The 13569-nt window shown below is 40.5% G+C and overlaps 1 protein-coding gene across 3 annotated transcripts in view; it reads left to right on the forward strand.

The window, feature by feature from the left end:
• OXR1 (oxidation resistance 1) overlaps positions 1-13569 on the forward strand; it is a 227912-nt gene that overhangs the window by 85658 nt on the left and 128685 nt on the right. The window contains exons 1-2 of one of the 3 annotated variants that reach the window (XM_031058972.1): positions 3792-3894; positions 11121-11317. In XM_031058972.1, the coding sequence (XP_030914832.1) occupies positions 3836-3894; positions 11121-11317 (256 nt within the window). In that variant the 5' untranslated portion in view covers positions 3792-3835. Of the gene's footprint in view, positions 1-3791; positions 3895-11120; positions 11318-13569 lie in introns of those variants that run through there. The other 2 variants (XM_031058974.1, XM_031058973.1) reach the window with 2 other exon arrangements.

Consider the following 13569-nt stretch of genomic DNA (forward strand, 5'->3'; position numbering starts at 1 on the left):
AGCTGTCAGTGGAAAGTTCACCCTGCCTGCTTGAAGTTCAGGCAAGAGGGACACCTGTGTCACCTCCAGCAGCCCACAGCCCTGGCACTGCACACAGACACGGCCTCCCAGCAGGAGATCTGGTGGTGACAACATTTTCTTTAGTCTAGAAGTGCCTTATTTCCACTAAATGGAAAAAATCCAAATGAATCATAGCATTTTTATTGAAGATAGATATTTTAAATTAGTGGAAATCTTCTAGCTGTATCTTCAGTGGCTTCTGGCAGCCAGTGATATGCTTTGGTCATTGCACATGCAATGCAAGCACATGTCTGTGCCTGCTTGAGCCAATTCACTCTCTCTTGGGGATGCTCATGCCCTGGCTCCCACTCCTGCAGCTTCTGTGTCTCCTGTGGCTTCTGCTGCTTGGTGCAGCAGAGCTTCCCCTGGTGCATGGTCCCTTCTGCAGCCAAGGGGGTCTATCATCATCATTGTGGGCTGTGCCTGGAGAGTAAAAACATAAAGAAATACCTTTACAACCTTTATTCTCTTGTGAACACAAAGTAAAAAGTTGTTGAAAATGTTCCTCCTTCTTCCACAGAACCGAGAAACAGAATAGTTGTGTGGGTTTTCCATTTGTTTTTAAATAAGTAAGCAGTATTTCACAACCTATCTGTTCTGAAGTATGTTTCTCCTTTATATATAGACTCCCAGTACAGCCTGTCATTAGTCAGCTTATGAAGGGACATTTCTTACTTCTTAGGATGACAAGAAATGAAAACATATATGCCCAAGATAGCATTTTCTCAAAAGGTGCCATTAACAGACTTCCCGTTTTCTATTTGTGTCTGGAGGGCCCTTACCAGGGCTCTGGATCTCAGCTACTGTGCAGCTGCAGTGTCTGAAAGAGCAGAGTGTGGGCTGGCATCCCCACTCAGCCCTCTGGGCCATCCTGGGAGCCCTGGTGGAAGTGCCAGAACCTGCTTGGCCATGTTGAAGACCCTGGGTGAAAAGAGAAAGCTGGATGTACTTAATCAGAGCTCAGTGCTTAGAGCAGGAGGGTCTCCTGACAGAAGGGTAGGAGGATAATTTTGTCTTAAGTATAAAATATTCCTGTATATTTGAAGATCTGTATTTGTCATCTAGTATAAGCTAACCTGATTTATGAATAAGAAGTGCAAAAAGAACAAGACAAAAATTTTTAAAACCTGTGTGGCCAGTACGTGGTGAAACTCCCTCAAGTAAACAGATTAAATTAACATCTTTTCAATGAAGGATGTGGTGTATAGATCAAATATTCAAAAAAGCCAAGCAATATAAAGCTCATTTTATAATGTCTATATGTTTTCTGCATGTTTCACTAAAATGCCAAAATGATACTTGTTATTCAAAATGCTTGAATTATACATAAGTTGGAAGGCAAAAATTCAATTCTGCTTTGGCAATGATGATGAAAGATTTCTCATTTTGCCTAGTCTTTAACTTGCCTTTGACAAGTTAGGTGTCTCCACAGAGATCTACCTGATATAGTTATATCCTGCAGAACACTCTGAGAACCAGTTTATGTTCCTAGCAAGGAAAAATTCTAGATGTTTTAGCCTCCTTATAGAGACTTTGCCCAAAGGGCACTTCAGCCTTAGTACAAGGGTAAATCTTGTGGCTCAAGGAAGATGATGTTCCATTTGGAAAGGAGCATGAGGAGAATTTGGATGATTTCTTGTGAGATTTGTGCTTCTGCTGCCCTGGACTGAGTCCCCTCCTCAGCCCTGTGATCTGTTGGCAGTTCACAGAGCATGGTGCTCACACTCTGCAGCATGTCTTAATGCCCTCACCAGGGGCTCTCTGGCTTGCTGCACCTCTGGCCCCAGGGCTGGCATTCAGCTGCCAAGCAGCTCCCTGTGGCAAGGCAGAGGCTGTCAGGAGGCAGCATAGGATGCCCAGCTGCAGGAGGAAGGCCAGACCAAAAGGTCCCCACTTGCCTGGAGGCACTGCACCCTCAGGGCTGTTATATCTGCCTGGGCTCAGATGTTGCTGGCTGGATCTCAATCACTGATGGTTTATTATCAATTCCCCTTTCACAAAATGCCTTCATACCTCACTGAATTTTCAGTGGTGAGATCAGAATGTCTTATCCCATTTATATCTCATGGAATAGAGATAATAATGACGTATAAATTAGTTTTATATTTCAAGTGAGGTCTTAAAGTTGTTTCAAGCTGTATGATTTACTGGGCAAGGCAGAACAATGTGCAGATTTGCATTTCCATATCTTGTGACAAGCATATCCACAGCCTGTTATTTGAACCTGAGCTGTGGTTGCCTGCTTGCTGATGATTATTTGTTGAGATGGTAGAACTAGAACACACAAATCTGTGGTACTGTTAGAGCATTGTAACATTCAACCTGCTCTGCCATCTCTTTGAGAAGTTAAAAAGACCTTTTGCTTCCAAATTTGACTACATAAATGTATGCATGTTATGACTGCATATAGCACAGCAATCTTGGGAACATTAAGTGCCCAAGGATATTGCAGCTGACTTGTAAACAACTCAGAAAACAGTCAAGCATAGGGCTGGAATCAGAAATGTAAATGCAATTGCCTGAATTAAAGTCCATGTATAAAACAGCTTTGTTGATGTATAAATTACCTGCAGCTAGCACAGAAAATAATTGATACTATGGCAAAGTTAATTACATGGCAAAATATTATGAGTTTGTATGGCTTCACTTAAGCAAGGTATTCCGTATGTCTAATAGCATCCCATGGAGCTCCCAGACCACTGGATACCCTGGCCCTTGAAAACTCTCAATTCAGTGTATGGGAGGGAAGATGGTAATGTAGAATGTGATCCTCCACAGTACAGGATGTGTGACAATGTCACAGTAATTTTCAGGGGAATAGGATCTGGGTGCTGGTTGCATAGCCTATAATAAAGCAATTTCAGAAACTTCTAACCAGGTGAAGTAAAGACTTAGAGATAGAACCTTAAAATAGTCTGGACAGTTTAAATCCATCCTTATAAATAAAGCTGCAATAGATACAATCCTGCAGCATTAATGAGACAAACAAGAATGAAATAGAAATCATTATCACTTTTAAACCATTATGGAAAATTTTTCTGGGCTGAATATGACAGAGCTGGAAATTTCAAGACCCATGAAAATTGTACTGAAGTAGATTTGCATAATGCACTGGAAGAGCTTTTGTGAAAATGGAACTAGTGGGAGTTATTTAAATAACAGTATAGCAGCTATTAACAAAATAGTGAGATTCAAAATAGTAATTTACTTTGCACATCTCTTTTAAAACATGTCCAGAATCAAGATATCTGTCAGCAAATAGTACAGCATTGCAACCCACCTTCTCAAAATTCTGAAAGATCAAAAAATTCTCATCCCTGACAAAACACAAACCTTAGAAGCAGAGCATATTATTTCCATGATGTAAAGCAGCTGTAAGATATTATACAGCCATGGAGAAGCCATATGTTCGTGAGCTGTTAATCCTTGCACAGGCTTAGGCAGGAAAAGAAGAATGAATTGTATATGCTATGACTATTGGAGTTAAATTATATATTTAGTGTGATTGCTGCCATTTTCCTCTCCATCATCATCATCATCATCATCATCACCTCCCTCCCTGCTCCTGCCATGCCTCATCCTCCTGGATGTACATCTCTGGGCCCATGTGTGGTGTGGAGAGCACTCTGACTCCTTTGCCCATGGACTCACTAACGCTTCTCTCCCAGGCAGTGAGAATGCCTTGTCACACTTGAACCACAAGGGGATTCTGGATTCTCCCGCTTGGAATTCATGGATCTAACCTGGCAGCCACCAATCTTTATGTCTTCTGTAAATGATCCTCCAAGGGTTTACCTGTAGCAGTGCTGTCATGCTCCCAGGAATAATCACAAGGTTTGTGTTTATTTTTGTAACTCTTTATTCTGTGATGTGCCCTTGAAACCCATGAGGCTCCAACTTTGTCTATAAATCTTGTTAAAAGGGTGTGGGTTGCCTGTTCCACACAGCAAAAAAAGCTATTTTTCAATTATTTAGATACTATTCATCTTCTCCCTGAAGCCTGGTCAAAACTTCTGGTTCGATATTGTCCTTTGTTATAGAGTGAGGGATGGTGGCAGTTTTCCTGCATGTGCTGTGGCCACAAAAATAGGTGGTTTTGGTTTGCTTTCTGGTACTCTGACAATTAACAATTGCTGTGTCTTTGCATGGTAATTTTTAGTAATGTGTATAAAGGAAAAAAACGGTGTTTTGTATGCTTCCTCTACTTGTTCAAATACATAATGCTGAGAGTATAAAGCAAAATATAATATTGAAATGCCTCTTTTTTCATGTAGCTCTCATGCCTGCAATGCTTTCTTTGCTGAAGCTGGGCTCAGTGTTACATTGTTAATACATACCTGCCACTTTGAATTGCTTTGTGGGCTGAGTAGGTGTGAATTCATTCCTAATCCTTTCCCATGGCCACCCTTGTGAAGATCACGTTGTGTTTGCTCTGTGCCGTCAAATGATCTCATATGCTGCTTGCATTTTCTGAACACTCTGCTGCATGATCACACATTAAGGAACAGACTGAAGGGCTTTTCTGCAGGTTTTTGTTTGTTTACTGTGAGACATTGATTTAGCGCCGTCCTAAATTCTAGTTTGCTTTGTGGTGTTTGGTTTCTTCTCCTCTGCAATTCATAATGGCCAATTCAGATTTGAATTGCAAGTTTGTTGCACTCGGTTGCCTGCAGTACTTGGTAGTGGATAATTAGTGATAATACAAAAGATGGAGCATGCACCGAGTGGCTCTTTCCCTGTGAAAAACCTCCACCTTCCAGCAATCCCTGGCTCAGGGAAATTGTTTGCTGAAGTACCTGCATGCTTCATAGCCTCTAATGGATGCTTTCTGCCTGACTCGTGTCTTTCTTTTCTGTACCGAGTGATACTCCTGGTCTGTACAATTATTTCTGTCATGCAATTACATATACCATTCAAAGAAGTACTTAGCTGTGTTTGCTCCAAATATGTTGCTTGCCTTCCTTTGGTTCTTCTGCAAGTTCCATCGGTGTAAAACCATTTGCCTCCCCCTTTCTGAGTGCTGGTGGGGTGATTCCCTGCTGGTAATTCCTTCCCACAGTCTGTTTTGCCTTGCGCCATGAGGAACAAACTCATCATCATCACAGGAGTTTTCTTCTGTGCCAGTCTAATTCTGCTATCTTCATTTTGGGAGGGGATGGCCAGAGCCATAACCAGGTGATATTCAAGAGCATTAAGCAAAAGATTTTCTAGCAGCCCTCCATGGCATTGCCTCATGCTGCAGGCAGGCAGAAGTGTGGTAAGTGGAACCTGACTGCAGTCCTCAAGCCTTTTGCTTGACCCCTCTGATTTGCCAAAGCAGCCAAAGAATGCCCCAGCCATGTGCAAATGCAGATTTCTGTCCTGTCTCTGGGAGACAACCAGCGTGTCCACAGGAGAATAAAACAACTTGCAGGCTGTCTGTGCAGACATCAGGGGGTTAGGCCTTCTCCTGTGTTTAAGTTGTCAAACCTTTGTAGTATTGGGTTCAAAACAGAAGTTTGCCTGTTGTTTTTTTTTTTTTTTCAAAATCAGATAAAACCTGGCTGTCAACATCAGTTTGAATCACATTTCTTGCTACAAAGAAATCAAATTCATAACCAGTTCTTCTGAGCATTCAAAATTCCTAAATGCATCTCTGAGGAGTGAACATCACTTTTCTAATTAAAGGTTTTGCTTCTCCTATTAACTGTGTAGTAAAATCTCTGCAATAGTCACAAGGGGCAGAGAGAGGAGATTTTTGTGCTCGGTAGATAAGAATGAGCTAGGCTTTCCTCCAAATCTTTGTTGCAGTAAGGGATTTTTTCTTAGAAAGTCACAAAGACTTAATTGTACAGATTCCCAACTCCTGAGATGCTTCTTTTGGCTGTTTGTTTCCACCCTAAATGGTTTCTTCTTTTTTTTTTCCCCTTGTGTTTCAGTCTGGACTACTAGCCATGAAGGTTTTAGGTGCTTTCAGGATCTCTTTAGAAAATATTGCCTTATTGTTTTTGTCATCCTGCTTTACAAAAAATGCAGTTTGACATTGTAATATTTTAAAAAATGCATGGATTTTGTTAGGAATGGAATAGATTTGTGATAGTGAATGCCAGGAATCAAATTCTAATGCTCATAAATTCTAAAGCAGAGTTTCTGGGTAATTCACTAGCCCCAGAACTTCCTATATGTATGGCCTACCAAGCACATGATGACCTTTTTTTTGAGGGAACTGTTAAGAAACTGTTCAAAGTGACCCATTCCTGGGAAGTGCTGCTGGGGAAGTCAGGGTGCCAACTGGGCAAGAGGAGGTAAAAGCATCTGTCAGGTGGTTTCTAAGATGCAGCAGAAAACCTTGCAGTTGTATGCAGAAGAAGGACAGAGAAATAAAGTGCAAGTTCAACATCTAGTCAGTGTATCTACCTACAGGGATGTCATCTCACACAGCTCGGAGATGCACATTCCTCCTGGATTAGCTGAATGGGCAAACCCTCAGTGATAAGTAACCAAAAAGTTCAGAGAGGCAGATTTGGGATTTATGCCTCTGTTCAATAGATTAGAGGTACCAAGGCTGCATAGAAGGTTTTCAGCAGCTGGAGTTACTGGGATGAGCAGTGTTATGTCCTAGGAAAATACAGTGAGATAGAGATGGAGAAAATGGGAGTTTAATGGCTTATTAGCAATAGTGCAATTGAACTACACAAACAGGTGCATCAAGCGTGTGTTTGAACAGGGTTGTGTCAAACCAAGGTGCTGCTCAGCTGTGTTCCAAGCAAACACAGATCTGGTCACCAGCAGCTGAGTAACCCCAGCTTTGGCCCTAGGATGTGTTGTCTTGATTACTTGTCAACAGCTGGTCCTTCAGAGTTATTCCATGTTAGCTTCTCCTCTGAATGAGCCACTTTTGCTAGAAACATGCCTGTCTCTTCTAACATCCCAAGGAGAGAACAACCAAAATTCACAGAAGCTGCCAGTAGCCAGAAGACAGCAGCAGTAACCAGCTCAGGATTCCACATGTCCCAAAGGATGCAGATTTTCTTAGTTTTGTTGCATGGTTTTCTCTCCCCTGGAGTTCTTATGGTTTAAGCATAGTTGCAGAAAAGGAAAGTTTTGCCCCTTCTACTTCAGATCTCAGCCAGGTTAGGACTTTGTCCTTGCTGTCAGACAAGCATTTCCCAGCCCCACCAGTGCAGCGCTGTCTTTGCAGCCATCGTTATCTGGCTGTTGGCTGGGAGGCTGCAGCAGCAGCATTTTGTGTCACACCAGGCAATATGGAAAGACCTGTGTTGTCCATTGTTGAAAAGTTAGGTGAAGGCTGCTACAAAATACATAGAATAAAAGATAAAAAAGTTTTGCCACAGCATTTCTTATACCTTTTATTTATTTTTCTACAAGCAGGCAGCCTGAAACAAAGGAAGAATGAGGACTTTGATCCCAAGACATTTCATGTTCAGATTTCTTTCTGACAAGGAATAAATAATTTCAGCCCAACTGTGCGGCTGTAGTATATTTAAAAAAAAAAACAGCAGAAAACCCAAAGCCAAGTGCAACACAAAGCTAGTAATAGAGCAGGGTGTTGGAGAAGGGTCAGGCTTATGTAGAATTCATTCTCTTGGCTTCAAAATGCATGCAGAACTCAGACTTACTTTCCAGATATGTGGTCTACTGAGGATACAGTGTTTTTTCTAAGTGTTTTTTCAAACTATTTGCTAGCCATGGCTGTATCAATATACAATTAAGGTGGGCTGAAGGAAGATGCATTAAACTGCTTGTTTTTGTCAAGTCATTGCCATAAAATTGTGTCCTTGCTTGAACCTGTGTCCTGCTCAGCTGACCCTGTTATTGCAGTCTGGATTAATTCAGACCCTGTATCTTTCCTGCCAGCAAAAGCACTGTCACCATGGTCTCCCAATCTGACAATATTACATGCACTTGCTTGGTTGCCATGCTCCTGCTTTGTTAATTTTGGTACTTATTTCTTTGGAAGTCTTACTTTTAAATTATTCTCAATTGCAAGAATAGATAATTTTTTGACATTAATTTGCTACAGACATTTCAACCAAGTCATTTATTAATCATAAGTCACTTCAAAAAGGCCATGTGAAAATTTTACTGTGCAGATGACAGGTATTATCCCTTTATTCTTATGTGATGGTAGAAGAATAGACAGTGCATTTGTAATAACAATCTGGTGTTCCCCACAGTGCAGCAAGCTATTTTATTAGCTACCTCCAGACAGCTTTATTAATTGGACTGTCCTTCAGACAGCCTTGGTGATGAAGAATGTGTTCATAACACAGCTGAAAGTATAAATCATAGCAGTATTTTTCAATTTGTAACATTTATTTCCACTCACCTGCTGTCTTCCTTTGGGGCAGAACATAGACTTGCATAATGCAGGACATGTGTACCCTTATTGATCTGGAGGCCTCAGGATTATGGAGACGTGTCGAACACTTTGCAGCCTCTTTGCCCACAGCTATTTTGCAAAACACAAAAGCAATACCCTGCAATCACAGTGAAATCTGTGGTCTGAGGTAGAGCACTGCTTCTTAAAAACTAGTGATTTTCTTCTCAGAAGTCATCCTTTAAATCTTCAAAGATTTCTAGTGGTAAGGAATTACAAAGACTTTTTATATCACCTGAGAGATGGTATATTCAACAATATAGCAGAATAACATTATGATAGAACAGCACTTCACTGTTAATAATTCAGTGAAATATTCCAGCCTTCATTTTAGGTAAATATATTTGACCAGCTGTAAGCTTAAAGCTGGAAGTGTTAACAACAACGTCTCAGTTTCAGGAACATAATTTCAAGCAAAAGAGCTTTCTTTTTTTCTCACACAATGTTTACTCAGAGGATTCCCTGCCCATTCTTGCTTTTATATTCTTGCTTTATAACAGTGCTCATAGTGCTGTTAGTTTGTCCCAAGCTGTGTCTCCACTGACTCCATATGTGGGTCCACTGACCGAGGCCCTTCAAGTAAGGATAGTTTTTTCACAGTGATAGTTTTATCCCGTATCTCTAGGACTCATTGAACAGCAAGAGCAATGTAAGCAGCTGGTTTATGTGGAGCAGTAGTTGTTCATTGTTTCTCATAATTTCACTCTTGTAAGTCATTAAAATAAGCTACTGGTGTTGCTGTCTGAACACAGTGCAGAGTTAAACCAGAAACCGTCAAGGCTGGATGCTGCCTACCTCAGAACTTTCAATGAGTTCTGGAGTAATTAAGGACAAACCAAGAAATATAAATCCAAAGGTGCAGTGTCTAACTCCAGAAAACCCATAAACCAGAATCTGCTGGAGGCTGGAAAGATATCCATTGATGGACTTGTTGGATATATTTGTCTAGATGATGCAGTACAGCCTTTCTTATATGTAGGAGTGATAAATGTCCCTGTCAACCCAAACTGTTTATGTGGAGCAATTGGAGCTGAGAACCACTGCTTCAAATGCAAGACACTCTGAATTAGTCCAGAAAAAGATTCTAGTGAAAATTGAATGGCATAGAGAAGTTAATTTCTAACTGCCAATTTTCTAACTTCTAGTCCTTTCTCTGGACTAAGCAATACTCTGTATGAGTATAGTATAGTTATTTTGCCCTCACAGTGTTATTCATAGTATTTGAATTACATTGATACATTGATACACTATCATAACTTCCAGAGGCTGATCATCACCTGTGTATTTTCCAACCTATTTAGAGCAGTTATTATTATGACAACATTTAATCAGTTAATATCTTAAACTAGCAGATTCCATGCTCAGTGGAGTAGTCTATGCTGTTTAATTGCAGCCAATACCTGGAGAAAATGTTTGAAAAATAAGGAATTGCAGAGTTAAGAGGGGGATGCTTAGCGTTGAATTGTTAGCCTAATAAAATTATCTTCTAGCATTGCAGAACTTTATCATTTTACTTCACTTGCTTCGAAATTTCAGCGTTGTTATGAACCCTTCTTCTCAAATCAATATCTCACTGCAATGTCATAAACCTTTTATTTCCAGGATCAAATAATGTAGTCAGCTACATATATTTATAGAGACCTAATTTAAGAAAAGTATTGACAAAATCCAGTGTGTATTTTGTATTTTGTACAATGCTGTGAACTCCATTGTAACAGGTCATTTGTCTCTATTCAATAACTTTAGCAGCATAGTAACCTCTATTTTATGTTGCTAGAGATAGTGGAGATACCAGATCTATGGTGAACCAGTGACAGGGGGTACTCATCCCACTCCAAAGTAGGGTTTGAGAGTTAGTTAAGTCTTTCCCTCAGAACTTTGATAAAATGCCTAGATCTGAAGAGGAGTTGAGAGTGATAATGTCATTTGCCTCCAAGGACTTTCAAAAGGATTTTGACAATGTCTCAGAATATATTTGTGCACAAATTGTGATGTTATGTCTGGATGTGTATGCAACTAGAGGGGTAAAAAACTAGTTTGATAATTGGGCCCAGAATATTGTGGTTACTAATTCATGCAATACCTGTCTACCAGCAATGAGCTGAACACTAATTTCTTCTGCAGAAAAGAGAATTTATTTTTCTTTTTTGACTGTTATAGCAGTGCAAAAATGATACCTGACTTTAGTGGGATTCTTGAGAAACAATGTGTTGAAAGTATTGCAGAATGGAAAATGCAGTTGTAGAACTACAACTGAATTCAGAAGATCATACATCAATTCTTTTGTCTCATGGCTTTCAGTGACTTTGTGCAAATTATTTAATTTCTTTGTACTCCCCTCATCTATGGAAACTTAAGCCAAGCAACTTAATGATAGGGTAATGGTGGGCAGCTTGGCTTGGAAATAGATTAGGGACTGATCCTTCAAGCAGCTCTGCAGGCTGATCTGAGGGCAGTTTACTATTTGCAGCTACATGGGAGATGGATGTGCTGTAACTGATTTAGCAGAACCTGAAAGGGGAAATTGATGCAAGGGCTAATTTATCACTGCTGTTCCCTGTTCGGCTGTGACATGCATGAATTATTGTACAATGAACAGTAGAACATCATTGTTTTTCTACACATAATCTAGGTATAGAATGATGATTAGTAATACTTTACTGTTTTAAATTGCCTTTAGATTAAAGAAGAAGTCCCAGTCGGTGGATATTAGTGGGCCAGGATGCAACCCAGTGGCAGCAGAAGCTCAGACACCTCAGCCCAGCAGACCTTTACCTGCCCCTCAGACCGCGGCTCCCGAGGAGGAGCAGGAGAGCAGCACCAACAGCCAGAGGCGCAACCCGCGGAGGAGCGACCTGAAGAGATATTACACCATTGGTGAGTTTTCTTCCACAGGAAAAATCAAATGTGCTTTTTATGAAAGCAGGGGCTGTTCCTTCATTTGTGGTTTATTTTTTTTGCTTAATTGCAGCTGGCTAATAAGTTTACAAATGCTCACAGTGAGCAATAAGTTATCATATCTTAATGCTGATGTCAAATTGCTCTAAAGAATTAACCTGCTTTATTTACCTGAACTCTTTTTTGCTCCTTTTTTTTTTTCTCCATAAGAAGAAGTATTGAAGAAGGCATAAAAGCAATTTTGAAGGGGATGCTTTAGGAAAAATGTCATTCTTACAGTGGATTGCATTGGAATTTCAGCAGAGATTGTTTAGAAAGTTCCTGATTAGGAAGGATTTCCAGTTTGGGGAGGGAGGAGGCATACTGAGCATGAAGAATTTTGTATGGGGCTTATTGGTATCTTTCCCTGAATATTTTGGTTTTCTGGATTTTCATCTGGAATGTCAGCATCTGCATAAGTCTTCAAAACCATCTTAGGCACCCCAGAACATGTTTTGCAGCCTGCTTCCCCACAAATAATTTTGAGATTGTGCTTGACTCCTTTTGGCAAGGTTGGAAGGGACCACAGTGGATCATCTGGTCTGATCTCTCTGCTCAAGCAGGCTCATCCCAGAGCACAAGGGACAAGATTGTGTCCACATGGCTCTTGAATATCTCCAGTGAGGGAGACACCCCAACCTCTCTGGGCAACCTGTTCTAGTGCATAGTCACCTGCACAGTAAAGAAGTTCTTTCTCATATTCAGGTGGAACTTCCCATGCATCAATTTCTGCCCATTGCCTCTCGTCCTGTTGCTTGGCAATAGTTTGTGAGCTGTTGAATTATTGCAGTATAATGTGATTGTTTCTTCTGCTCCAAGGGAACTATTTACATGTCTTTCACTTGTCTAAAAGACTAAGAAAAATGTGTTTCCTTAGACATCTTTCACTGTGTTATGTCTGAGCCCTTGAAACTGGATGTCATTGTAAGTTATGTTGCTTTTAAAGAAGGAAACTGCATTAGCAATCTACCCATTTTAATAATGAAGTCTCTATTTTAAGTGGTCAATGACTGTATGTGTTTGCATTTTGTGATGCCCAAAAATTTTTCTCTGTGTTTAAATTTGACTCACTGCAATTTCTTTTGGGACTCTTTATACAATCTTTATATTGTGAACTCCAATCTATATGTGCTTCGAGTGATCACAGGCTCTGAGCCCTAGCTGCTCAGGATGTAACCTCTGTGCTGAAACAACAGAATGTTGTTTGTACATTTGAATAATTTGTTTGGATATTTTGCAGCACTTTTTTGACAGACTTCTTGACTGGAAAAGGCCTCTGAAGGTTGTATAGTCTGGTGTCCTGCTCAAAGCAGGACCTCAGCCAGCACCAGATAGAACAGCCAAGGCTTTGTCTTGCTGAGTTTTGACAGTCTCCAGGGGTGGATACTCCACTGCCTCTCTGCCTGTCCTGCTGGAACATGGACAGTGTGCCCCCAGACAACAGCAGTTGTGGGCAACTTGCCCATAAACAGATGCCGACGTTAGTGAACAACAGTTGCAGACCCTAGGGAAGTATGAGGGGAACAGACCACAGAAAATGGCCAAACTTGCATGTTTTTTCCAAATATCATCTTCTGTTATCCTTGTACAGAGTACTGGGAGAGACCAGAGTCATCTGGACTGGCCCAGGATGGGAGAGGTGTTGGTTTTCTGTTCTTATACACACAACCTTGTCTATGGGACTTGTCTAAATCACAAAGATTAAGTTGCTAGAACCAGTATTACTGCATAGTGCATTATGTCTGACTTGCTGACAGGCAAATTAAAGAGACAAGAGCTGCTCTGTATCTTCTCAAATGTTTGATGGCACACGTTCCTGATGACTGTGAAAATGAATGGTTTAACCTTGGACAGCACAGTACTGACCAGATGAACGTGTTTACTGTACTGACTGAGTTGCTCCAATATTGAGTCACCACCAATATTGACCAAAGTCAGGCTTTGGTACCTGAAAGAATAATTATCTTCTTAGAGCATATGTTAATTTATGACCTATATCACCCTCTTGACTTAAAATAAATTTTCTGCCACTTGTCTCAAAAATAACTTCTGATATTTAATCATTTGTTACTTTCTGAGGATGAATTTACTGACACACCTGTAACAGACCCTTACTCTAAAATAGAAAAACCCCTTGGATTCCTGTGATGTTCTGTGTAAGATTGGCTGTTATATAGCATAATGAAGCACAA

Source organism: Geospiza fortis, unplaced genomic scaffold, assembly GCF_000277835.1.
Source record: "Geospiza fortis unplaced genomic scaffold, GeoFor_1.0 scaffold200, whole genome shotgun sequence".
Classification (NCBI taxonomy): Eukaryota; Metazoa; Chordata; class Aves; order Passeriformes; family Thraupidae; genus Geospiza; species Geospiza fortis.